Genomic DNA, 26,673 nt, shown 5'->3' with positions numbered 1-26,673 from the left:
GGTCCCACTCCCATTGATGGAATAGTATCCAAGAGGGGTGCAGCGGTGAGAAAAGACACAGCTCAGCAAGCAGCCAAGAAACATTTCCCATAGAAAAAGAAAATGAGGAAAACTTTACAACAGGGAAAGAAACTGCCTGACCACCTGGCGAAAAGAAACAAGCACTGAGCAAAGCACGGCATGAAAGTAGCTGAACAGCATTTAATCCTCTTTTATGCCACTGGGATGAAAGCAGTTTAGTGAGGCCCATGAGACTACCCCAAGCTCAAGCCAGGGGATTTCAGCCCCGAGTCCCCAGCACTCAGTCCCCGCCAGTTCCCAGCCAAGTGCCATTTTCCCTCTCCCCTGCCCTTCCGGAGGGCCCAATTAGCAATTAATCACCAGACAGGGAGAGCAGCTCCCTCTCTCTACATTTCACCAAGCCAAATTTGAGAAAGAGTGTTTTTGGTTTTTTAAACAATTTTCTCCCTTAAAGTCAACCACAAGCTAAAAACAGGCACAAAGACCTGTCAAAGCCCACAGATCACCTGCAAAGTGATCCCAGCTCTACTGCCAAGCTGCACTATAGCCCAGCATCATGGGGGATCAGCCACTGGTCACTGCCAAGCATAGCCTGAGCAGCACTGGTGTGCTGGCACTTTGGTGCCAGCAGCAACACTCTCCATGTCTGTGCATCAGGCACATCCATCCACACACCTCACAGCCCTGCCATGGGGATCAGAGACAGGGGTCCCCTCTCTGACACGCTTGCATCTCTGGCAGATGCCAACAGGGTGCCTTGGGATGCAGGAGGGATGTAATATTTCTTAACTAAGTTGGGGAAAACCCCTTCACACTCCCCTGTCCCTGACACCTGGCTCTAGCACCACAGGGTCACCCCTCCACAGACACAACCAGGACCTGTGGCCAAGAGCTCCTTGGAATCCCCCAGAGCCTCCTGAAAATGCTGCAGCTCCTCACAGAGCCAGCAAAGACATCAGTGCCCCATGGCCTCCCACAGCACTCCCTGGTCTGCCACCAGGACCCACCATCTGATTTGCACAGGATGTCTGGTGCTCCTCAAGGAAGCAGTGCCTGGGATGAGACACACTGTTTCAGAGAGCCAAGCCCCTTCCCTGCTCTTCCTACCTCCCGCTGCAGATAGCCACCCACCTCACCAGCAGGACCAGAGCTCCACACACCCCAGAAGAACACAGCTACAGCCATCAGAGACCCTGGAACATTGTTGCCCAGTTATCCATGTCCCACTGGGTCAAAACAGCCCCCGCTGGGGGTCGGGATGGTGGCACCATGTTGGCAGGTTGGCACCCTCTCTTCAGACTCGTGACTTGGGCATTGCTGAGAAGCTGCTGCCAGCACTGGGCAGGGTCAGACACAGAGGTCACAGAGGCAGGAGGGATTGTGGAGAGATGCTGGTGACCAGGTGCCCCTCAGGGCGGTCACAGCCAGGGCTGCACTTACCTCCACCGTTCTTGTAGCAGAGGTAGGGGAAGCGCCAGACATTTCCCAAGCCAATAATCTCCCCAGCCACAGACAGGACATACTCCAGCTTGTTGTTCCATTGTCCACGCTCCAGGGTCTGGTCTTCCTCCTCCTCCTCTTCCTCCTTCTCCGTTTCCATGCCAGGGTGTGCAGGCACCATTTCACCATTGCTGACAGCACCGGGGACTGTGTAATCCATCCCACCTACAGAAGGAGTTTCCTTTGTTACATTCAGCACAAGCCATGCAATAAGGCAGAAATTTGGGCTGTGGGAGGCAAGAGATGGGCGAGGACACATGCACAAACACATGTCAAAGTGTTCTTTTCTTGCTCCTCATGATTCCTGCTGGCACAAGACACTAAGGGGATGTGTACACTTTCACTACTGAGTCCAAAACCAATTCTTAAAAGCCACTATCAGTTTCCTTATTTTAAATTGACTCATCTCAAAACACTACTGCTTCTGGAACCCCATCCTATAAGCACACTAAGGACCCAGCAGCTCAGCCAGGGTGAAGCTTCCACCATAGCAAGAACAGGGAACAGACTTAGGGCTGGAGGGGGACGACAGCAGGATAAAATACTTGACAAGGTATTTTATAAGGGTTTATCTTCTCTCCTGTTGCTGCTTACCAAGGCCTAGTTTGACAGACCATGCAATGAAAGCCACAAAACACACAGAAGTCTCAGACACAGGAAGAGGACGAACTGAAATAAGAGAAACAAGTTTCTCTTTTCGGTGGTAGCAACTGTTGCTGACAATCTACGAGGCTGAGTGAAAAGGCAGTTTTCAGAATGGTGCTATCCTTCTAATAGCAGGAAGAGAAAGGGTGCAAAAGTCATGACCACCTGGGATCTCACCTTTCCCAGGATCTGCTCTTCCAAACATCTGCCCTTTGCCTGCCAAGGCTCCCCACAGTACTGCTCTCAGGAAGCTTTGGCACCATCTCTAAATAGATCTGTGCTGAGAGAAGATCAGCAGAGAGTAGGTGGGCACCACTCCCACTGTCCCACCTTCCCCCAAAAACCTCCAAGAGGACACCTGTCCTCCCAAGAAAGCCAGGGCACAGCCTATGTGACTGTTGATGCACAGCTGGTGCCTCAGGTCACAGGTATGGGCAGCACAGGTGGCACCAACTCTGCTGCAGCCATTTAGTAGGATCAGGAGGTCTTTCAGCCTGTTCCTCCCGGGCAGGATGCCCCGCTGGCCACCAAGTCCCACGGGACAAAGGGTGAGGGTTGTTGTTCCTTACCCCTGCCCAGTTGTCAAAGCTGGGATTGCTGAGGACCTTGTGCCAAGGAGGGCACCTTCCTCCACACAGTGCCAGCCCTCGAGCCTGCTCCTGCCCTGCAAAGGCAGCTCCCCCAGCCCCAGCCTTATGCTGCCATTCATCCCTGCCTGCAACTCCCTCGCCAGGAGAGCAGGAAAAGGCACTGGCAGCAAATGACACTCTCCCCCATCCGGGGAGAATTAAAAAAGGGCAAAGCAGCACTTACAGCCTCTCCCCTCTGTCTGCATAGTCCCCTATAAAACACTTGGGGACATGAAGAGGAGCAAGAAACACTGGCAAGCGTTTGACAGCGGCCGAAAGGAAGGGCTGGGAGGACCCCTCCACGCTAGAAAATTATTAAACAGGCAGAAAATGCTCCGTGACCTCTCCTCCACGGCAGCCCCGGGAGGGTGCGGGGCGCAGGGGGATCAGGGCAGAAGGAAGCGGGGGCAGAGGTGTTACCTTGCGGACGGCGCTGTCGGGGCGAGAGCCGACGGGAGAGGCGAGGGCAGGACCGAAAGGTGCTGGCTATTTAAAGTGTTGGAAAGAAAAAATTCAGCGGTGGTGTAATCCTAGACTTCGCCCAACCCACATTCCTTCCCCCCACCCCCCAGGGCTGGACAAAAACCTACACATGACTGATTTCATGGCCAGTGCAAAGGGGCTCGTTCCCCCCGCCTGTGAGAAGGGCTCACGCCGCCTCCGTCGGAGCGCTCCCTTCCCGGGCCGGGACCGCTGGGCTCCCGCTCTCCATCGCCTTCTCAGCCCAGCACCGTCCCTGGAGAGAGGGGAGACCACCACACACAGGTGCCTCAACAGCACTGTCTGAGGGAGTGCAAGCCCCGAGACCTGCTGGGAAGAGGTAAGAGATGAAACACAAATTCACGGTGAATTCCCATCACGGGGTCTTTCCTTGGCAGGGAGGTCACGGGCACAGGGCAAGGTCCAGCACCACAGCCCGACCGGCAATTTCCAGGGCTGTGCTGTGGCCAGGAGCAGTGGCAGGCAGCAAAGCTGGAAATAAACTCAACTAAACTCTCTGCTGCTTCTTACTAAGGGCCCAAAACAGCCTCATTCAGAAACTTGGCAGGTTGCAAACTCTCTCCCCTCTCGCGCAGGGATCTCTGCCACTGGTCTTTCCCGGGAGCAGTGCTGCCCCATCGCTCCAGAAGCTGCAGTGGGAATGGGCAATCAGGCAGCAGATGAAAACATCACACAGCAGGGAGACAACCTGCCCCAGTTGTGCAAACCCAGCACTGGGCTGCAAAATGAGCTATGTTGGGATTACAGCAGGTAATCTGATGACATTAGCTCCATGCTTAGAGGCCATAAAAGAGGCAAACAGAACAGGACATTGTTCATAGTAGATGTGTTACAGCTGTGATGGTCTGAGGATGCATGTGGGTCAAGGTTTTAAAATATTTTTATTATATCTATCGATAAATATCTGAGGCAAGATAGAATAGGGGGCAAAAAAAATAACGCTTTTGGGTTCAGTGTCCTTGCATCAAGTGCGTAAAGCAGCAGCAAAACCTGAGCTGTGTACAGGCAGTCTGGGAAGGCAGTAGGAGAACAGGAATGAACCAGCAAACACTGTGGTGTCACCACATTAATCTATGGTGTAACCACAAAGCACCAGAATTCCCACAGGAAAAACAGGGAAATGGAAGAGGGACAGGCAGACATAAGGACTGAATTCAACCAAGGAGTGATCAAATATGCAGTGACTCCTCATTTTGGGAACAGATGCCTTGGATGAAAACAGGATGACAACAGAGGTCTAGGAAAAAGGAAAGGACAGAGAAGATGAATATATTGTTCACTACAGCATAACAATTAATGGCATTCAATGAAAAGCTCAGATTTAAAGCAAAATTAAATACTTTTTCCTCCCACTGTGCATAATTAATTAAACATTAGACCTGTGGCCATTACCACAGAATATCATCTGGAAAGGAACCAAGCAAGTTCACACAGATCTGCTCCTCTTCTGCAGCGATTAAACAGGATGGTCCAACTAAACCAGCTCCAGTCCTCAAATCGGTGATTCTTGAAAACCAGGGAAGATATTCCAGAGGAGGAATTACACGGTACAGTGAGAAATGGAGAACAACCCTGTGCAGAAACCATCTCACAGTGAATAGTGTAGCTGTTAAATAGTTATGGTAAGAATGTAGGGATTGAAAACAACAGCAAAACCAAATAATATCTTGCCTTGTGCAACAGATTGGTGTAAGGAGAGAGGAGATTAATTAAGGAAACATTTCTAGAGATTCTCAAAACTATTGTGCTCAACAGCATCACTGCATGAATATCCCTGGGTAAGCAGAATTACTACAGCATACAGATAGCAATAATCTTATCAACAAGGAGACAAGCTAATTGGCAGGAACTAATAGACTATTATAGGAAAATGTGCAATTAATTACAAACTATTTGGCTTCCACCCAGTGAGATAAGACTGCACTGAACACAACAATAACTTGAAAATGAAAACAAATGTTCAGTGTAAACATAAGCAGCGAGGGGAAATATTAAATCTACAAGTGCAAAAGTAAGCTGGAAAATCCTGAGGAAAGCATTTTAAAAGTAAAACATCACTTTACACATCTTCTGGAGTAAAATAAGGAGAAGTCTATGTGGGTTTGGGAGATGTTACTTGAGAGATGAAAAAAAAAAAGGTAGAAAGAGAAAAGAACCAACAAATACCACAAAGAATCAGTTACGACTCCAGAAAAAAAAAGATGTTTTCAATACATATTTTTGATATAGCAGAAGGTAAAGAATCTGAGAGGGACTTTAAATAACCCATCAGAGGCAATAAAAAAATCTAAAGGGAAAAAAATGAAGGATGAAATCTCAGTGTCTAAGATTTTGAGTCTATAACCATATCTAAGGCAAGTGGAAGAATGGGGACAGGCAGAAACAAGGCCTTACAAAACAGATTTTCAAAGAGATAAGAGAAATAGAAGAAGGTGAATCTACAAAAAAAATAAAAAAGGAACAAGCCTAGATAACATGCACTCTGTATTAACAGGAAAACAACTTCAACCACAGATCTACCAAGGTAATGCCATTTAAAAATATTTGGATAGATACACACACAAATATTTATATGAATAAGGAGAACACCAGGGAAGAGGTTTTGTTGCAGTGTGTCTCACCTGGAACTGTGCAAGCTGAACCTCTCTGGGAGGCTGCAGAGCACCTTCCTCCCAGCGCTACAAGTGCTGGCAAGTGGCAGCCCCGATGCTGCGCCTGTCCCACATGCATTGTTCTCATGCCACCCCCCAGGAAGGCACAGGGGGGTTATTCTATGGGTGGCCTCCCCTGAAAGAGGTGTGAAATGAGAGGCTGCCTATTCAGTAACCCCCTCAGAGCACAGGGTTGCTGATGGCACCAGCCAGAGCAGCCACACTCCTCCCAGTCCCATCCCAGGAAGGCAGGCCATCACCCACTGTTTATTGGGACAGCCCATGCTGGAGTGATGCCTCCTGGAGTAGGTCCTGAAGCAGCCTCCAGGTCCAGGCAGGCTGCCAAGGGGACAGAGCAGCACAATGCTGGTACATGGGGCATGAGTGGGGCACAGCTGGCTTAGCCACTTCTCCCCAGTACCCACTTTTGGAGAAGAGCCAGAGCACTGGGCCAGGGGTGTCACTGTTAGCGTGCCTCACACCTCAGGCAGGACCAGGGCTGGAAAATCCTGATCCTAAAGGCTGTTCATTTATGTTGCATTTTTCTTATATCTCTCTCTTTATCTTACAACATTTGCCAAGATTTCTGGGTTCAGCTTGATCCCAATCTTCCACCAGCAGCTGAGGCTGCGCTCCTGGGGAAGTGCTTACAGCCTGAACAACACAAAGCTGGAACAAACTTCCTCTGGAGATAATAAGGCACTTTGACATTCTCTGAGTCAGACGTGCATAAGAACTGGCCCCAACTCACCCCACTGTGCACAGTTCACACACAGGAGCGCTGGCCCTGCGTGCTGTGGTAGGAACCACAAAACCTACTTCCAGGTCTGGTCTTGCTTCATGTCTATGTCCAGCTTAGCAGAGGATGACTTAATTAGATTTCTCTCCTCCAGTGCACCAAGCCACCTCCAGCCACCTGGAGAGGCAGTTCAAACCTAAAAGGAGGAGGGTTTCAAAAGGCACCCACTTATATGAATGATGACAGGGAAAGAAGAAAGGGAAATGTTTAATAGGAGACAAGCACAATCTCTTACTGCTCTTCAAGTAGCAGCTACTCTCCAGTGAATTATGTTCCAAACCCACCAAACTCCATTTAGGAGAGTGGCCTGGGAACAACTGCTGCTGCTTCTCACTCCCAATGTGAAAAAGCCACCAGCCACATCTGGCCTTTGCCGAGCACTGAGATCAACTGTGCTCCCCACTTCCACCTCCCCCTCCACTCCTCTGTCACATGTGACAAACTGCCTTCATGTGTTTTGAGGCCATGTAATCTTGCAAGCCACCTCCCAGCTTCCAGGAACACAATTTGCCGTTATATTATCTGGGAACCAAAGGCCAGAGCAAATACGATGCATTTCCTCTATCTGATAACCACCCTGCTACTGGCCTGCTCAGCCTGAAAATGTTATTCAGCTTAAGCGACCGTGGCTGTAGCAAGCAAATTTGTCACAAATATGCACAGAAAGGAGATAAATAGAGGCTGATACTGGCTGGCACATTACAGGAACCTGGAGACTGCTCAGCGGAGAAAGAAGCCAAAGTAAGCACAAAGGAGTGACTCCTGCCTGAGCCACTAAGCTCTCTCCCAGAAAGGCACATATATTTTGAAACTACAGTGGCAGAAACCAAAAGCCATTGCAGAGCCTGCAGTTCCCACATGACAGAAGATCCTGCTGCAGCCATTTGGACAGCCTCAATCAGACACAGCTTCCCTAGTGAATAACTGCTTCCAAATAATGACTTGGAAGACCAGAATCCTGAGGTGAGAAAACTCCTGTCCTCCCCAGATGCTTGCAGAGGAGCAGAGGCCTCACTTTTGTGCCCAGGTTTGTGGTACAAGATACGTCTGTCTGTGGACACCATGCTCTGCACACTGGAGATAAACAGGTGACACTCTTGCACGAGCCAGAGCTCAGGGACCAGTCTGAATGTGGGATGGCACACTGGAGAACCCTCTCCTGCAGATAGCACTGCCATACCCTCTGCTCCTCTGCAGGCAGCAGCTGTGGGTCAGTTGTGTAGGCTGACAGGGTGCTGGTGAGTCCCTCTCCAGGCACCTCTGATCAAAAGCTGTAGAGCACAGGAGGAGGTAAGTCGAGACCAAAAGAACGGTGCTCCTGGACCTGCTTTGGCTGTAACATGAATTCCCAGCAGAATCAGAGCTGCAGATTCCTGTCACCACTATCTCAGCTATGTCCAGTGCCAGTGGTTTCCCTCCAGACCAGGATGAAAACAGCAGTGCTCTCTGGGTGTGCACTTGCCTGTCAGGGACACAAAAGCAGGAACACACAGATATTTGTATGGCATGCACAAGCACAGCAGGAGTGCCCAGGCAGGCAGATCCACTTCACATCTCGCCTCTGCTTTGACTTCTCCCTAGTACCTCATCTCTGTTAAACACTCTGGCCCCTTGCACAATTGAGCAGGGAACAGTGTTTTTTCTGCTCAGGATTCAAAAGTATTCTCATTTCATTTATGGTCCAAAATAAAAGCACTGCAAGGTTATGCAGTTATAAACACACATGTATAGATACCTATGTATATGCTTATAATATAATAAAATACAGTATAAAAAAACAAGAGCTGAGCAGCAAGCAAAGGCTCCAGGGCCAGGAGACTTCCATCTTTTTTAGCATCTCCTTCTACTTTCCCTTCAATTCCATCAGGTAACTCCAGTTCCTCAGGGCTCTTCCCTGGTTCCAGTTTGCCAGCAACTGGGCAACCTGAACAAACCCTGGCAGATTAACTGTGGCAACAGAACCTGAGCACATTTTAGGGACAGGGCAGGAGACACTGCCCTTCTAAAATCTAGTCATGGACCTCCTGATGTGAAAATTGATAGCTGCATCAAGAAATTAAAACTCACCAGTTCATTGTTGCAGCCAAGGAACCAGTTGGAGTACATTTTCATATCAAGAACCATATGCCAAAGGAAATCATAAGTCAAGGCTAGTAACGATAGGAGTGTTGTTTAAGTGGCCCAGAAGTGAAAAGCATAGGATCAGCAGATTGATTAGGTACAGGGTAAATCGGGTGGTAGAGAAGGAGATGTATATTGGGACCATTGGGATGATGGTCTTTCCTTATGTTCTGCACATCCTACTCCTCTGAGGTGAAGGTCTAAGTCTGTAACCGACTGTCTGCAGAAAGAATGGCATCAAAACCATTGATAGGGCTGAGATTTGCATGCCCCTGCACCCTGTCTGCCTGCAAGGGGGATGTTCTGGCAGGAAATAGGGAAAACTTTTCTCAGAGGTGAGACTGGGTTGTACCCGCTTAACTGATTCCTCCCCAGAAAACCCATAATCTGGTTTTAAGCAAGCAAGGTTTGGGCAGTGTTCTCAGGGCATCTCTTCATACTTATTTAAATGCTCTAACAAAAAATACCCAAAAAAACAAAACTAAAAAACCCCCACCCAAACAAACAAAAAAAATCTTTTTCATTCAGGAGTACTGGGCTGGTAACAGCCAAGTTTCCATTCTGGGAGAAAATCCAATAATCAGCTAGTCACCAATGGACAGAACGAGAGAAGGTTTTTAAAAGTTTCTCAAAAAGAAAGTTTTCTATGCAAGAGTTGACAAAGTGAAAACTTGGGCATTTCAAAAACCGTCAGTAAGAAATAAAACACGGGTTCAGTTTTTCCCACTTCCAAAAATTAGAATTACATCAGATTTTAGAAAGCCCCTGCAGTGTTTCTCTTAAAAACATCCCAGGCAGCCCTCATGTCAGCACAAGGAGTGCCTGGCTGAGCTCCTGGGCCACTGTAGCACCCAGGGACGCTGGGCTTGGAGAAGCATCACCAGGGAGTCCAGAGCACAACCCTGAAATGCTGCCTGGTCACAAGCCCCCCTGCAAGGCTCTGTACCAGCTCCTGGTCACTGCTCATCAGAAGCAGTTTGTGTCTCTTGCTTTGCTCCTCTGGTCACCAGCAGCCCAAGGCAGGGCAGGAGGAAGCAGAGGGACTTAGTCTTCTCTACTCTTCCCCTGGACTGCCCTGCTGAGGTCCCTGCAAGGTAGTGTAGCCAGATACTCAGAGCTTAGAGTAACCTCTGCAGACAGAGAAAAAAGGAGCTCACACACTGGAGATGCACTCCCCATCACTCACCCGCTGAACTGGCTCACTGCCTAGTGGGGCTTTGAGACATAACATTAGCCAGACCTAGAGCTTTTAGCTTCCCTGGTGGATGGAATTCTGCCTGAAGCAAGAATCACAAGCCTTCACACCAAGGCTGATCTTCTGTCTACAGGTCATTCCTGTTCTGGTAGTCAGTTGCAACATATGGCACGAAATCTCTCTTTCTCAGGCTTAAGATATTTTCTGTCCAAAAAGAAAAGGAAAGAAAAAAAGTAATTTGTGAGTTTTGATAACTTAAAGCAATCTTATTTTTCTGTTGATGAGCGCCGGAGATGAAAAAGCTAAGCTTCAAATTAGATGAAGCTGATGTCTGAAGAAAGCTAACCCTTCCAGCCAAGAGGAGGAGTGGCAGTGGATCAGGGGCTTGGTGCCCAGGCACTAGGCACAGAGGTTTTAGCAAAACTACATGTGCATCGGGTCTAGTCCAGTCAACCCACCACACACATGCTAAATGGAGAAGGTAGCCTCTTGGCACTGCTTGAGACCAGCCTTCTCCAGAGGGAACAAAAGGGCTGCTCATGTGCTTCACTCTTTGTCATTTTTGAATATCATATTCCAAGCCACATTACCCTTTTGCCACCATGAATTCAAACACTGATGCTCACCTGAAATAAAACACACGGGGGCCGACCTGACCAAGAGGTCAGAGGGAGAAATACACCCAAACACAAGGTATTTCCACCATGAACACTAATTTACTACTTTCCTTTAGCCAGACAGAGCACCACTGCTCTTTTTGAGAAAGACACTTCATTCCTGGCCCCTGCAAGCTAAGGCAGAGGGTCAGGAACTGCTTGCCAATCATCTGACAAGTGCTGGGAATGTGGTTTCATTAATGAATGTGGTTTCATTAAGTTTCTCGCAGCTCAGATCTGAAGGTTTCGTAGTGATCAGGTGGGGGTGGGAGGGGGGAAGACATGGTGGTATGTTCAGATTGGGGAAATAATGAAAAACATGGAGCCAATGAAACCTTTAATCTTGGTATTCACCATAACTGGGATCTAGGGGAAAAAGGAGAACAGCCTTTGATATCCTTGTTTACCCTAAAAGTTTCTTACCACAAGGTTGGAACTGTGTAGCAGTACCAGTACACACCCTACTGCTAGAACAGAACCCGTGGATTTACACCAGAGTAAACCAGGAAGCAGCCCTTTTTCACTGCTGTCCAAATCTGGTCCTAATGATGCCAATGGGCATGGACACTTGGCTCACTGTGGAGGAAAGATGGAGGCTAATGAGACTTCAGGAGGGAGGAACTTGCTGGAAAGGTAAGACCAAACTTGGTCCGTGCAGCCACAGCGAGGAACCCAAGCAATACCCCACAGAGCCCATTGACTGGGGCCACACAGGCAACAGCTCACAGACTGTCAAAAGTAGTCTGAAGATGCACATGCCCTCAGCACCATTCCCACACTCAGCCCAGGGCTGCCTGGATGGCTGAGCCGCAGAGCCTCTCTGCTTCCAGCAACCGGCTGGTGGAGAAGCTGTGGGATGAGCCAGGGCTGAGGACAGCATCAAAGTGCCAACTTGCATAGAGGATGCTCCATGCTGGAGGTAGGGAATGGCAGCTCCATGCTTCCTGCAGTTTGCAGTCTCACAGCTCCTCTGGAAGTAGTCAGGCAGCCCTAGAGGGGTGGGAGGCAAGGCCTCCACTGCTGGGAAGGGAAAGTAGTTTCAGAAGAGCAAAAAGGAGTCTGCAAGCAGAATTTGTCCTGATTTCCTTTGGCCACACTTCCCCGAGAGCAGGGATTGCCCAAGGTGTAACAGGAGGGCCCTGAGGGATGAAAGCAAACAGCACAGGAAACAACTGTGTTTCTTTGAGATCACCAGAGCTGAGAGAGAAACAGGGACATAGAACAGCTGCTTTTAAGGACAAAGCAAAACAAGTTCCTTTTTGCAGAAATCTCAGGTGTTGCTTTGTGCAACACCAGTCCCTGCACACTTTGTAAATGGGAGTTACACAAAATCACATCCACTTTTTGTTCCAAACAGGAATCTGACCCATCAGCTTCCTAGAATTGCCTTAGCAAGAAAAAACCCAACCTCTAAGTTTTGGACAGCTTTTCTGTTGCTGTGTACTCTTCCATTATTTATTTGTTCAGCTTTGTGTACTGTCTAACACCCCTAAATCCTGGGGTTTGACCACTCCAAGTACATTCATACCAGAAGCCGGGGGAAACCAGTGCCATGACATATGGTGAGGCCCAGAAAGCAAGCAACCCCAGCTGTTTTCAAACCTTACCAGTATGGATACAAACCTGGATAATGGCTTGCAGCTGCACCAGCAGATCACCTCCTTCCAGCAACAGGTGAAAAGCTGAAGCACCACACACTCACCTGGGGGTTGGTTCATCAGCATTAGGCAGGGTTGCTACCAGGTGATCCCACTTCTTCACCAGGTGTTCTCAGACACTGGTGTGCAGCGATTGTCTCTCCCAAGACTGTTCCTAGGAAAAGCTAAAGCATCCAACTCCTGCCTCTCTCCTGCTCGAGAGACTGTCCAGAAAGAAAATAATGGGATGCAACACTATCAATGCACTGGTAATGTCTAGATTTTGATCTTTACAGTATTTTGCTCTGATAATGCCATTGCAGCGACACACACAAGACCTGGCTAACTAAATTTCCAGCTGTATAAACGAAAAGTTAAATCATTAGCTGACAGAAGTAAACAGAATGTGTTTACCTGAGCTGTTTCTCAAATTCATAGTACAGATTTACGCGGGCCCCACTGCTATCACAGAACAGCAGTTGCAAACACCTCATTTCTCTGGGGAGCAACAAGTGTGCCCACTGCCCTGGGGGTGAGCTGAGCTGCTGCAAGGCTGAGCACAGACTGCATCAACCTGGAAAAGGATGCAGCAGCTCGATCAGCTGGCACATCACCCATCCATTAAAAAGAGATGCCAGGCTGGCTAGAGACATCAGCCATCATCTCAGGACCTGTGTGTTCAGAGGTGGTTGCTCTCCTCGGGTATTAACACCCATAGCAGTTCCCTCTGGCACTTGTCTTTAAATGACTTCTGAGGGGAGGTGTGGTGCAGACTGCCAAAAATTGACCTCTGGAAAGCCTCCAATTAAGACACAATGCCCCACCTAGGATTACAACTATTCGCTGCAGCAGGGCTTTTGTTTCAAAGGCATTCAGTGCATGTCTCTTTACAGGTATCTCTGCTCTTCAATAAACCCTTGCTGCTTTCATTTCCTTTACCTTGAAACTTCACACTCAATTTGTACTGAGCCATCTCGTTACATAAGGCTCGATGCTCTCAATGTCTTGCTGTGCAGTTTCCAGCTGTCCTACGCATTTATCACCCTCCCAAAGCCAGCATGGCTAGAATTCCAATAAGGGCTGGATTTATAGCACCTCCCCACTGCCTTGGTGCTCCAAGCAGAGTTCCTGTTTGGTTCAGGCAGGCTGACCAAACACATACTCAGTGACCACAGCTGGAGAGGATGTGAAGTTCTCTGCTTTTCATTTTCATCTAACCAGAGTAAGGCTCAAATCCTGCTTTTAGCAGACCAGTTCTCAACATCTTAGAGGGGTTTCGAGAAGTTATTTCAGGAATGATTGTAAGAAACTTTTCCCACCCTTTTAAAACCTTCCATTTCCAACACACAAAATGACTGCTATTGTACAGTGGCTCCCTCAATCAGCCATTATTTTTAAAGGTATGCAAAATGTACCTAGGATGACAGCAAGACATGTCTGATAGGCAACTAGTGAATATCTGATTACTTCTTGCTTTGTTTTGCTACAACTCTGTGTTGTGTTTACTCTAATAACTGTTATTAGAACAGAAAAATGAAAGTGATAGCTCTCCTCAGACACCTGCCTAGTACACACACTACTGTTGAATGAAGGCTGCAGACTGTGTTGTTTCTCCGAGATGACACGCCCCTGTTCATGATCCTTGTATTCTGTCTTTCTTCCAGTGCAAAAAACTGTGTACAAAAGGACCACGCATCAGTAACACTGAGAGACTTCGACCTGAGCAGCTTGAACGTGTATCTACATGTAAGGGACTGACATACCTTCTCACTGGCCCACATGGAGTTAGGTATGAGCAGCCCACTGAGAAACCTCTGGTTCTGCCACTTAGTTTTCCATGCATCTTAAGAACTGCAGTTCAGATAGGCTGTAGTTTTTTTCTCCAAATTTGATATGCCACGATGATGAATGAAGCCTAGGAAAACATCTGTATGGAAGATCATTTTTACTGATGGATTGTGATGAACACTTCTGTACATTGTGCCCATTCAATGAAGGGGAGAAAGATTATGGAATCCTCCTCAAAGCCAAGTCCAGTCCCACGAGGGTTAAGGAGACTGGTAACAGTCATCACTATAACCCTAGCCCAGTCTGGGTGTCTTCTGTGATGAACCATAAGGACAAGGGGAAAGCAGTGGGCATTTACCCAGACTTACCGCAAAAACATACCTGTGGAATGGATGGACAACATACAATGGGGGTGGAAAATGGGGTGGACTTCTGTGCTCAGACTTCAGTAGTCAACAATTTGAAATCTAGGAGGTGGCCAGCTCCACGTGCAGTACCTCAGGAGCTGGTACTGGAGACTACTGGTTTATGTCTTACTCGCCTGTGTGGTGGGATAGAGCATGCTCATGTTTGCAGATGACACGAAACAATGCTAGTGGAGGACAGGAGCAGGACACCCCAAAACATGGGAGGAGAGAACTCCCATTCAACTGGATCTTGACTGGCTGGAGTGATGTGCTGATGGAAAGTTTGTTAAGTCCATTAGCCCTGCACATAAGAAATAAGAAACCAAGAGACCTGGGGCTAACAGTGGCCACAATGAATAGCAGTCAGCAGTACTTGCAGCTATAAAGGCCAGCACTGTACCAGCCTGCACAGTAAAAGCACAGGCAGCAAGTTCAAGGAAGTTATTTTCCCCACGTATTCAACACTTGTAAGATGCACCTGGAATACGATTATCCAGTCTGGGGCTCCTCATTACAAAATCAAACACGACCAACCTGAAGGAAGTCCAGCTGAGGACCACCAAGTCTGTTAGAAGGCTGCAGCTCATGACATGGCTCAAGGCAGCTGAGCTGGGTTTGTTCAGCTTGGAAATTAAGGCTGCAGGACCTGCAGCCTTCACCTACCTAATGGATGGTTGCAGAAAATACGGAGCCACACTCTTTAAGTGGCAACAGGCAAGCTACAGCAAGGGAGGCTCTGTACATTAGATAAAAGTCTGCACTGAAGATACTACAAAACCAAACAGGAAGTCAGAGGTTGTTAAATGCTCATTTCTGGAAATACTCAAAATTTTATTGGACACAGCCCTGAAAAACTTCACCCCCTTTCAATGTCAGCACTGCTCTAGTCAGGAGGTTGACCCATATGACCTCCAGAAGTACCCTCCAACCTAAATTTACTCTATGGTTCTAAAAACTGAAAAGATCAATGCAAGCTTCACAGTGTGGCTAATGTAACAGACAACTGTCTGTTATCTTGTGCTGTGTGACTGTATTCCAATCCCTCAAGATAATTTCCATAATATCATCAATATTACCTTAAGCCCTCATTATCAAATAGTCCAGGCTACACAAGCATTCAGCTGCAGATGATCTGTCAAACCAATAAATCCTAAAAGCAATGGTACCGAAGGTCAGGAGTGACATTTCTCTCTCTGCAAGTAAAGCTGCCAAATTCTAGGCTCTGGGTTTTACAAAGAAAGCTTGAAACCACACAGTTTGTATAAGACACACAACTCAAGTCCTGGCCACTTTCAGCCCCTCACAACAGCTCAGATGATTTCTTTGACCTTATGTGTCAGACACATGGAAAAAAACAACATAAACAGTGGCTAGTAGCCTTTGCAGGCATTAAGAGGTACCTTTCTATATACACACGAGCTAATGTTTTTTATATACTGAGATTTTGTCCCCAAAGCATGAGAGATTTTTTTCTACAGCAGTAGTAGACCTGTAAGAACATTACTACCTTAGCTCAAGTTCGGGTTGCTTCTTTACATATGTTTTTATAAAAATTCAAACCCCTAAGATCTGGAGACAATACCACAGCTGTAGCTTTAGGTTTTTCAACCACTAACTACATATCTACAGATTTTTCCAAAAGTTAACATTTATTCATAAGTTCATACTATCAGCAATCCTTTGATAGGAATTATGCTCTTAAAAAACAAGCTTAAAACAATAAGATGTGAAGCTAATAATGGTCTTCAGTTTATGAACACCTTATCCAAAATCAGACGAGACACCTGTAACAAGAAAAAGTGTGGCAACCTCCTTTCAACAGTGAAACAGAGGCTCTATGAAAAGGCTATACGAAAAACAGCTACTAAAAATGTGACTTTTGCACATGATTCGCACATTTCTTTCTGTTGTTTACTCCTTTCTGTGCTTGTTACAAGCAGAATGAGGACTGTTGCATCATACAGCTGTTTGTTTCCATCTTGTTGTAACCGGTGCTACTGTTAACATTCTCCACCACACCTTCTACGCAGAGAAACAGGAACATGCAATGCAGATTTACTCAAAGATCTCTTTTCCAGTTGATGGTGATTACACATAACAACGACTTTATCGCGACAGAGAATGCAGGAATGGTTAAGAGGATATGCTCAGTGGCTAACAGGATATGCTAACCATATTTTCCCTGTTGTGTCACGGATTCTAGGAGTCAGGAAAGAATACAGAACACTGGGATTCCTTAAGAAATCTTGTACTAGTCTACTTCTGGAACGATTAAACATCTGTGACAGATAGTCTATCCACTCCATATAGGGAAACATTTATGTAGTACCATCAGTTAAAGCTTGAAGGAAAGTAACAACTGTTTAAACCAGTTTACCAAAACTAAGTGTACATTGAGAAGAAAAAAATTTAACTGGAGGCAAAAAGAGGGTATGTCTAGCTATAGCATAGACTCCTTCATAAATAAGTAAACAAATAATACTCTTAAGTTTGCTAGGGTGCCCGTTCAGCCACATGCTTTACCAGAGCTTGCTTTTGCTTTTAACACCATTTTAGTCTTTAAGGAGCGGGAATTAAAAGTCTGTGCCCAATTTGCACTTAAAGCCCCCAAGACCCCGTATCTTCTGCCCTCCATCTTATTTTTCTTTTGCACATCTTCCTCTTCTCAGGTAGCAGGCACAAAGAAAAGAAAGCAATAAAGCTCCATCTACCTGAGCTGAGTATTTTTTTTTTTTGGATGGATAATTCTGCCAGATAAATAAACTTCCAAATATTAGAGAACAAGAGAAGGGACACAGAATAGTCAAGACAGCACACTTTTGTTTTTGTCAATATTTCTTTAAATCCCAATCCAGCTCCTAGTAAGACTGGACACTACTTACAACACTCCTAGAACTGCAGAAGAATGGAAACACAATAGGGAGCGAGTGGAGGGGGGAGACAGCTCAGTGGCTGACTTCAGACATTCACATACACAAAGCCAGCATCCACTGGACTCAAGGCCCAGATGCCCCACTAATAGGAACAAACCCAAACACAAAGGTAGCACATGAAATGTATTTACCTATTTAAACACAGGCAGCTGGTCAAGCTAGAATGGGGAAGGTAACTGCTAATTCCTTGTACTACAAGGAAGGAATGGAGTAAAAAAACCCAAGCCCACGGGCAGGTTTTTGCTTTGTGAACCTCTGTCTGTGCTGCTGGTTAACAGTGGTAAGTATAAAAAAATCAAAGAAAAATAATCTATTTATAGAACAAGTCAGTAGTCTGAGACATTTAGAAAAAAGTAAAAACAAGTCCTTCTTTAAAAATGGATTTACTAAAACAACTGTCACCCAGGATGACCCCAAGCCCCTCTGGTCCTCTGGCAAAGCCAGGGGCGACTTCAAACAAGAACTGTTGCTGATTGTACACTGGTGCACATCCAGCAAAGCCAGCAGGGAGGGGGATTTGCACTGTGAACAGTATCTGCAGACTGCTTGTGGTATCACAGGAGGCCATGCCCGTAGCCTGGTGATACTGGAAATAGTTGTGAGTGAAACTTTTCACAGAAGCACATGTGCTCAAGCCCTCTGAGGTAAGTGGGCTGTCTTCTTTCCTTCCCATCCCTGGGTACAGATCTCAGAAGCTGGTGCCCTGGGTGCTGTACCTCCTCGCCAGCTCCATCCTGCGCGAGACAACTTTAATGTGCAGGAGTGCAGAACTCTAAGCAAAGCCTAGAAAAGGAGAGGGCATCCCCACAGAAAGGGAAGCACTCTGCTCTTCCCAAGTTCTGGCCTAGCTAGACATTATCAATGTTTTCTGGCCCTCCTCAGGACAGGAAGATCGGCTGTTTCCCACCGAGGAAGAAGTTTTGCCTAGTGGAGTAGAGTTGGGTTTCTTTTTTGGTAAACACGACCTTTGCTGATTTCTGAGATTATGAGCTCCTCTGCCCTTTAGCTACAAAAGAGAAATGAAAAGAAATTCATCCACTTGCTCCCATCCTTATAGTGTAGTGTTAGCTGCCTGGATATGGAGGCAATTTAACTCTCCCAATATGTTACTCAATGCTCTGGGCTGGCATGGAGAGGCAAAAGATAACTTCTGAAGTCACCTCCTTAGGATAACCTGATAAGCCCAAAAGCTCCAGCCTGTGCCCACCAATTCCAGGCCAGCTCCACTGCCAACATGTACTTCTAACACCCTGAAGTGTCTAATCTAACAGCCTCGAGTTTGCTCAGTCTCTAAGAGCAACAGCCACACTCAAAGATGGAAACACTCAAGTCAGAAAACACTGGCTGGAGCTCCTAATTCAGGCGGTGTCTGCATAGATGAGTCGGTACCACTGTGCCTTGACATTCCCATTGTATGAAGGAAGCCAGCTGTAAGGAACGGACCAACTCCGCTGCAGGTCTGTACATCCTTGGAAGTGAAGCTCAGTGGCTACATTAGCTTCAAACCCTCTCTTCCTGTAGGGTTTCAGTGGTCCATTTCCCAACAAGTTCTGGGCATCGAGTAGTTGCTAACTTGTCTCCTTAAGATCTTCCATTGGTAGTTTGTAGCTCAACAAGAAGGGAGGAGGTGGTGCGTGAGCAGGGCTGCTGGGTCCCTGCAGGGGTTTCTTTGCACAGTTTATACAGATGTAATCCTCATTCTCAGCCATTTCGGGAGAGACGCCGACACAGACTTGATGGAACCACTCATCGCAGCCACCGTCACACTGCACCCAGTCCACCTGCAAGAGAGCACAGCAGCAACACGTGGCACGTTACAGGGAAGCACAGACAGGCACGGTTTACATGAAGAAAACACCTTCCATTAAACCCAACTGAGGTGCCTGGCACATAACAGCTTTTGGGTACAAATTAATGCCCTACAGAGCTTGTTTTAATAACTGCTTCAGTTTGATGAAAAATAACTCTCTTCCAACAAACCTCTTGCATCCTTAGACCACAACAATATAAATATACACTACTACTATTGAGGAAGATGACTCAGTTCTCCTCAAATGAAAGCAGGTGTGCTAGAACACATTTAAAACAAGAGGACACTCAGAGACATTACTTCAGCATAGATGAAAGTCTACAAATACACATTCTAAATTATATACATCCCCTTAGATGCATTATCAAATGGCAGCTTTTGAAGCCTAAAAATTACAGAAAACAAAAGGACTTGATGGTTTTGGAGGGGGGGAATTAGCCACATGACATCAATAGCTTTAATACTTTTCTACCAGCTAGATATTGGGTATACAGCTGGCCACCAAAGGCCAAAAAATGCACACACAACTCTAAGTCCTAAACATCATAACATCTAACCTAGAATATTTCAGACTTTGAGTTGAACTTGCTATAGAACAATTGGGAAAAACGTAAAAAAGTAAGTTAAAACTTAGGAAGGAAAAAAGATTCATTATTTGATTTCTGCAATTCCCTGAATAAAAGTCCATGTTAATTTGAGCCAGTGGGTGGAAACTGTGATCTGCAGGATAAGAAACACAGGTTCTCCATTCTAATGGCATGCATTGGTACAGCTGTAAAAATTGCTACTGCTGTAGTTCTGCTTTCACCTCACAGAGGAACGTGACAACATATTAGGAAAATAGCACTAGTGCCAACCTATCAAAATGAAGAAACATTAACATCTCAAGATTTTTACTTCAGTTTGTAGCAAACTACTCCTCAACATATTTTCAAAGTGACTAGTAATGGCCACCAACAGCTGCAGCTTCAGTCGTTACATTCCTGTACCTGCCATGTTTCACTTGTCATACAAGTACGTATGTACGGCGTTCAACTGCCAAATGTACTAAAGTACATCCAACCTTATGGCAAGGCAGTCATTCCATTAAAAACTTTGATTATACAATCAGGAATTTTACTCAGTTTCATTCATGGAAGTTTGACAAATTCAGTACAACCTTATTTATAATAGGAGCTTAAAGGCCCTCTCCTCCCGCTTACAATCTCGATTTCCATAAAAATGTACTAATATGAAGTAAATATCACCTGTGAAGTAAAGAGAATAAAAAGACTATCATATTTTGAGTGACTGAGTGTAATTTCTAACCTTGATCTAAGTTTAAGACTTCAAAACTGGTCTTTTTGACTGTTCCAATGAAGACTTGAACTCAATGTTTCAATTCTGCACAAGAAATAAGTTCTTTCTATTTGCACTTACTCCTACTCTCTTGTGAAAGTCAATGCAGTATAGTCTCAATCCCACAGTTATTTGGGGTGTGTTTTTTCTACTTTCTAGAAAGCAGAAAAAAACATTTTGAAAAAACTTTTTTTGATCATCGATTAGTCGGTGTTAAAAGCTGACAATTAGGATAGGCAGTAGCACAGAGACAAGCAGATCAAGTTTCTTTTGTAATAATCCAGTCAGGTCTAAAAATCACTGATTATTCATCTCCAACAAGAAAAATGAAGCACTGAAGTTGGTAGATCACTCAGCCTGCAGCATCACTGTTCACAGACTGTATGCAAGAAATACAGAAAATTTACTTCATTTAGGAACATCGCACATCCCACTCCTGCTCAGAAACACAGGAACATTTCTATCTGAGTCAAAGAATTAATCCTTTGAATCAGTCAATGCATGTTGCACATAGTCAACAAAAAATTACCCAGCTTGAAGAAGTTAAACTTCCCAACCGAGACCTTTACCCAGATTCTGATTTTCCATCTTTTCCTGTTTTAAAGTACCTAAGAGAGGAAGGAAGATCTACAGTTTAATCTGCTACATCTACACCTGTGTACCTACCCAAGTACTACTCCATCCTCTCTCATTTCTAATCACACCACTTCGGTTTCTCATGCTGTTCAATCTAAACATTAAATGGCACAGAGGGGGGTTGACTTTGCATGGAAGTGCAAAGGAAGTTCCCTGTGACAGAACTAAGGGAAAACTCACTTTGTCCTTGCAGGGCCTTTGGCAGTTCTGTGCAGCACACACGGCATTCTCGTCATCCGACTCCTCTGCTCCTGACCAGTCGTACTTAGAAGGAATATCTAGAATCTTCTTCTCTCTTTTTTTCTCTGTGCTCTCCTTTACTAGTTCTACCTTGGCAACAACTGCCTTCTCTCGCTTCTTCTTCCGCTCCTCCTCCTTAGCCAGTTTCTTCGCCAGCTTGTTCAGCTCCTTTGTCTTATCCATAGTGAGTTTTAGCTTCTTCTTCTTAGGTTTTTCCAGTTTTTTCAGCTCTTTAGATTTTTGCTTCATATCTCCAAAGAATTGCTCTGCTCTCTCCAGTTTTCGTTTCCGCTTCCTCTCAGAAGAGTCTCTCCCTCTCATTTTCAGCGGTTTTTCATCCATGCTGTCATCCTTCATGGAAAGAGTGAAGAGAGATTTTTATTCAAATGCAAATTTCCTGCAAACCTGATGTCTCAGAGATGTAGTTACCTCTACCATTACGCTGACATGGAATGAAGAAAGCTACTCAACAACATAGTTACAAATTCTAAGCAAAAGGCACTTAACTTTATTTTCACCATATTTGAAAAAATTCAGTGTTATCAACTGTGTCAAAGTACAATCAATCAAAAATACCCAGGGGAAAAAGTAAATCATCAGCAAGGGTAAGGAGGCAAAATAAGCAATAATTACAACTCCCCCTCTCGCATTGTTTTTTAATAGAAGTTGAGAAGATTAATAATTTGTTAGATGCTCTTGCTTATTTTTCATCCAAGGTCAGTCTTGCCTGTAATTACTTTTGAGAGAAAGCAACTGCTATTTTGGAGATTAACATAGCGTAATTGGTGAATTCTTAAAATGGATCATCAACTCAAGCAAGAGAAAAAAGTACCATCAGTTATTTGAAAAGCTTCCAAACTGGCAGACATGGTAAATATCCTGGCGTCATCGACAGCTCTTAAATAACAGATTCAGATCAGAAGTGAGGCTTAAAACTGGCAAACTCTGTCCCTGCAGGTAGCATTCACAGTGACAAGTCCTATTTATATCTGAAACATTCACATGTATAGCTCCTCTGTACAGGATTGACTCAATTTCAGTTAATCCAGCTATACACTTAAATAATTATTAATAGATTAAGAACATACTACAGGTGAGTAAAGACACTCTGTTTACTGTACATTACTTAATATAGCTACTCCACCCAAAACCAAATCCTCTCAAGATTATTTTACAAAAGTCTACTTATTTTGTATGTAAACAGACACGGAAAACATTCAATTCAGAATGAGTAGTTCTGGTCAAACAAGTATTCATAAGGGTTAACCAGAAAATGTCATAAGACATACACATCCCACACACCTTACCCCACTCCCCTGAAAAAAAGCTTTGCTTAACTATTAATATAACAGTCTGGAATACTATTTATAAATTGTTATTTACTGGCATTCAAACTGTTCTTCAATCAACTCCATACCAAAACTATTATATTAAAAGAACATTAAGCTTAGGAAGTACTCAGGTTGAAAAGTGGTAAAGCAGTACTTTGGAGGCAGGGTCAGTTTTATACTACTGCCCTAACTGATGGCAGTTTGGCAACACTTTTAACTCATCCATTGTATATGGAAGGCATTCAGAAAATGAGACACCAATTAACATGCTCATCTAACCTTCCATCTTGTATTACTGTACACCACCAAGAAATCAAGAAAGAGCCATCTTCTATGTGCTTCCTGTGCATAACCCAAAAAGCTATCACATACTCCATAGCCACACATGGTCAAACTAACTCCTAACTGCAGCTGACAGATGATAAAGAATGGGTTCCAGTCAAGTTCTTCAACACAAGAGTTGACCTCTTCCAGTATACACCCCTTGCCCACTGCACAAACATGGCCAAGTGATTTTGACTCGACCTCAGAATCAGCAGATAAACCCATCTGATTCACTGTCAGCTGAGCAAAGCAATCAGGACATCTTCAAAGTATATTAATAAAAAAATTTCTATGTCTATGTTATTCTGAGGAAAAACAGAAATCTTATTACCTGCACGACCAAATCACATTTTACTAAAAAAAATGTTCTTTCCCCAGTAACAAAGTTCAGTAACATTTAAGTATCAAGTTATATAAGCTATGTGTAGATTTTCTATCTTCCTAAATGGTTTTTTGTAACTCTTTTGCAGATTAGTTCTGTTTCCAAGCATAATCAAGAACAGTGTTTCCTTTCCTAACCCCATATTTTCTAAAATAAGGTTTGCATATGGAACTGCTTGAGAAAACTGTTCTAAATATGGTTAATTGTGGAGGACAGTGGTACGGCATGAGTGAACAAGAACTGAAATTCTGGGTCTCTTATTCTGTTATTTTCTGGAATCTACCACTCCCCCCAGTTCAAATCCAAACATGTCAAGCAACTAACCACTCAACTACTCAAGACTATATTAAAAAAAACCCTCCAATGTAATGTGGTGAGATTTTTGTTCCACATCAGAGTATTTCAAGTTCCATACCTCCATGACGTGAAGAAACCTCTCCTCAGAGGGTGGGTGAGTCGCCTGTAAAATGCGCCAGATGTGCTGCGTTTCATCCAGCGACACCTCCAGTAGATCTCCCACCATCATTAGATCTTCCAGCTGAGCTTTTGCTCCGGGTGACAGCTCCAATACAGGGGGCTCCAAACTGCGAGGTACCAGTGGACTCTTCCGAGGTTGCTTCCTTGGAGTGCTAGAACCTTTCAGACAGGAGGCAGGTCATAGAATCATTAAGGCTGGAAAAGACCTCTAAGACCATTGAGTCCAACTGTTAACCCGGCACTGCCAAGCCCAGCACTAAACCATGTCCCCAGGTGCCACATCCACGTTTTTCGAACGCTTCCAGGGATGGTGATCGCACCATTTCCCCGGGCAGCCTGTTCCAATGTCTGACCACTCCTCCAGCGAAGAAATTTTTCCTAAAAGCCAATGTAAACCTCCCCTTGGCAAGGTCATATAAAGATAAAAGGAAGAGATGAAAACCAAAAGCAATTACATACTTTTTACAACACTGTAAAGAGGGAGACAATCCCAAGCAAAACGCATTGACACAGGTCTATATATGAGACATCAAGAAACTAACTGCAATGTAACTCTACTGTACCTTCTTACAGACATATTCTGTACAACTAGCAGGGGTAACAGAGCAGTTCCCCTCCTTACTGACTGCTCATCCCAGTTATCTATTTAATTTTATCTCAACATGCACAAAAGGGAATACCTTGAGAGCAGCTTTTAGAAGCAGACGAATACGCGTGTTCGGCACAGAAGGAGGGAGCAGTCCACATGTGTGTCACCACTTCCTCTGATTTAATAGGGATTTCCTCATCACAAAACAAATTAGGCTCCAAGCTGCTTGAAGATTTTACACTGGCATTGTCCTGAAAGAGACCCACAGAAAACATGCAACATCTGGATCCAGAATATACCTACTTCAAAGGAAATTCTACTAAGACTAGGCTGTTCCTAAAATCCGACTCTGAAACACTCCACCAGAGACATCAAGGCCATGTGCAAAAGCCACAAATTATATCCCTACTTAAATAATGGAGGAATACAGAAACTATGGAGATAGGTCAGTAGATTTATAGTTACTGCAAGAGAAACACTTGACAAGTTTCCTCACTCAGCATTCCCTCAAGTATGGTCTTCAGAAGTCAACATAACCAAAGGATGCTTACTCTTAGCCTACGTAATTTATTATTTTGCTTGAAAAAATTGACTGCAAAACCACAAAGGCAGGCATCTGTAGTAAAGCAGGGGTGTGCTGAGTGACTGTAGAAAGATCTTACAGGTGAGGTCCAGCACAGCCACAAATATCAAAATCCAGTGTCCTAGGATTGGGACTTTTATGTCAGTCTCAAATCATTTTAAGACAGGACCAAACACTGAAAGAAGAGGGTTGTAACAGCTAAGACTGTTGTGAATATTTCCACAAACATTTGCTGGCTTGTGCTCAGCAAAATGAGTTGTGTAAGATGCTGAACACATTCAAGGTATTGGGCAAGACGGATGTTTGACTGTTTAGATACATCACACTGAAGTGGGACATACACCTTCAGGTGCAGCTGGACCCATTAGGACAAGAGACATTAGGAATCTCTTGGCAGTGGGAGCAGCTTTGTTTGACTCTGCATTACATTAGGCAGAGAAACCAGAGAAGCACAAGCCCACCTGAGTAGATTCCCTGATGCTCCCTAGTACTAATTTATGCCTCTTCTTACTCGCCCCTGGAGGTGAAATTTGCTAGGACAATCTCCTCAACCAACCATTTATTCTCACAGCACTTTCCAGAATTCAGCTGTTTCATCATGTGTGTGATGAAACTGGACAACAGATTTAACACACTTAGCACACCGTGTACAAATGAAATCTTTCAGAAAACATTAAAAACAAGAAGCTGGCTTAAAAAAAGAGAAAGGCTACAGAGCAGTTATTGACAATATTTACCTGAAGATTAGTTGTGTGGGTCCCAAAATGGCCAACTCAGGAAATTGTACCACCCAGACACTGTCATTTCATGACATAAAAAGGGAGTTTAAGAAGGGTAATCTCTCTCTCTGGCTTTCAGTTACATGTTTAAAAGGAAGTGAAGTGCACACTAATGATTTCTGTACAGAACTATAAGTGGGAAATTCAAATTTAAATCGCCCAGATGAAAATGTAGAATAAATATACTCAGAAAGAAGATATTTCTCCCTACACCATAACGTTTATATCTTGTACAGTATCTTGTTATGGGTATCACATTAAAGAAAGTTCAGGACTAATATGTAAATTGATTTTTTACAAAAATCACCATTTAGTGGCCATAGGCAACACAGGTGCAAAGAAATGAGAAAAATACGAGACAAAAAAAGTGAAAATAACAGGTGAAGAAAATTCACAGTGAATTATCCTGATTGAAGCAAATCTTAAAACAAATCTAGCTGTCGCACTCATAATGAAGTATTTATTGGCAAGAACAGTGATTTAATTAGAAGACACACTATGATCAAACAGGCCTTTTTCACACGTATTTCCATAACAACTGTGCACTTCAGAAGCCAGAGAATGTGGGTTTCAAAAGACAGTCTGTGGACCCTTGGGGATACAGGGATTACTTCCACAAGAAGTCAAGAGCAAATTCATACACAATGCATCACGATCTGCATTTTTCTTAAACACAATGGAAAATGTTTATGCATCGTGAT

At 44.8% G+C, this 26,673-nt stretch overlaps 2 protein-coding genes across 2 annotated transcripts in view; both read right to left on the bottom strand.

The window, feature by feature from the left end:
• Positions 1-4,832, bottom strand: part of LOC103754643 (sodium- and chloride-dependent GABA transporter 2) — a 32,794-nt gene extending 27,962 nt beyond the window's left edge. The window contains 5 exon segments of the mRNA XM_008920495.2: positions 1,462-1,686; positions 3,216-3,281; positions 3,386-3,482; positions 3,484-3,602; positions 4,689-4,832. Coding sequence (XP_008918743.2) covers positions 1,462-1,686; positions 3,216-3,281; positions 3,386-3,482; positions 3,484-3,602; positions 4,689-4,701 — 520 coding nt within the window. The 5' untranslated portion in view covers positions 4,702-4,832.
• An 11,348-nt stretch (positions 4,833-16,180) lies between these two features.
• KDM5A (lysine demethylase 5A) overlaps positions 16,181-26,673 on the bottom strand; it is a gene marked incomplete at its 5' end in the record, with an annotated part of 48,110 nt that continues 37,617 nt past the window's right edge. The window contains 4 exon segments of the mRNA XM_029963449.1: positions 16,181-19,264; positions 21,448-21,858; positions 23,960-24,180; positions 24,702-24,861. Of these exon segments, the coding sequence (XP_029819309.1) occupies positions 19,052-19,264; positions 21,448-21,858; positions 23,960-24,180; positions 24,702-24,861 (1,005 nt within the window).

The sequence above is a fragment of the Manacus vitellinus genome, unplaced genomic scaffold, assembly GCF_001715985.3.
Source record: "Manacus vitellinus isolate BGI_N305 unplaced genomic scaffold, ASM171598v3 scaffold_5_pilon, whole genome shotgun sequence".
NCBI classification, from domain to species: Eukaryota; Metazoa; Chordata; class Aves; order Passeriformes; family Pipridae; genus Manacus; species Manacus vitellinus.
The sequence above is the reverse complement of the archived record's forward strand: the minus strand, read 5'-3'. Positions and strand labels throughout refer to the sequence as shown.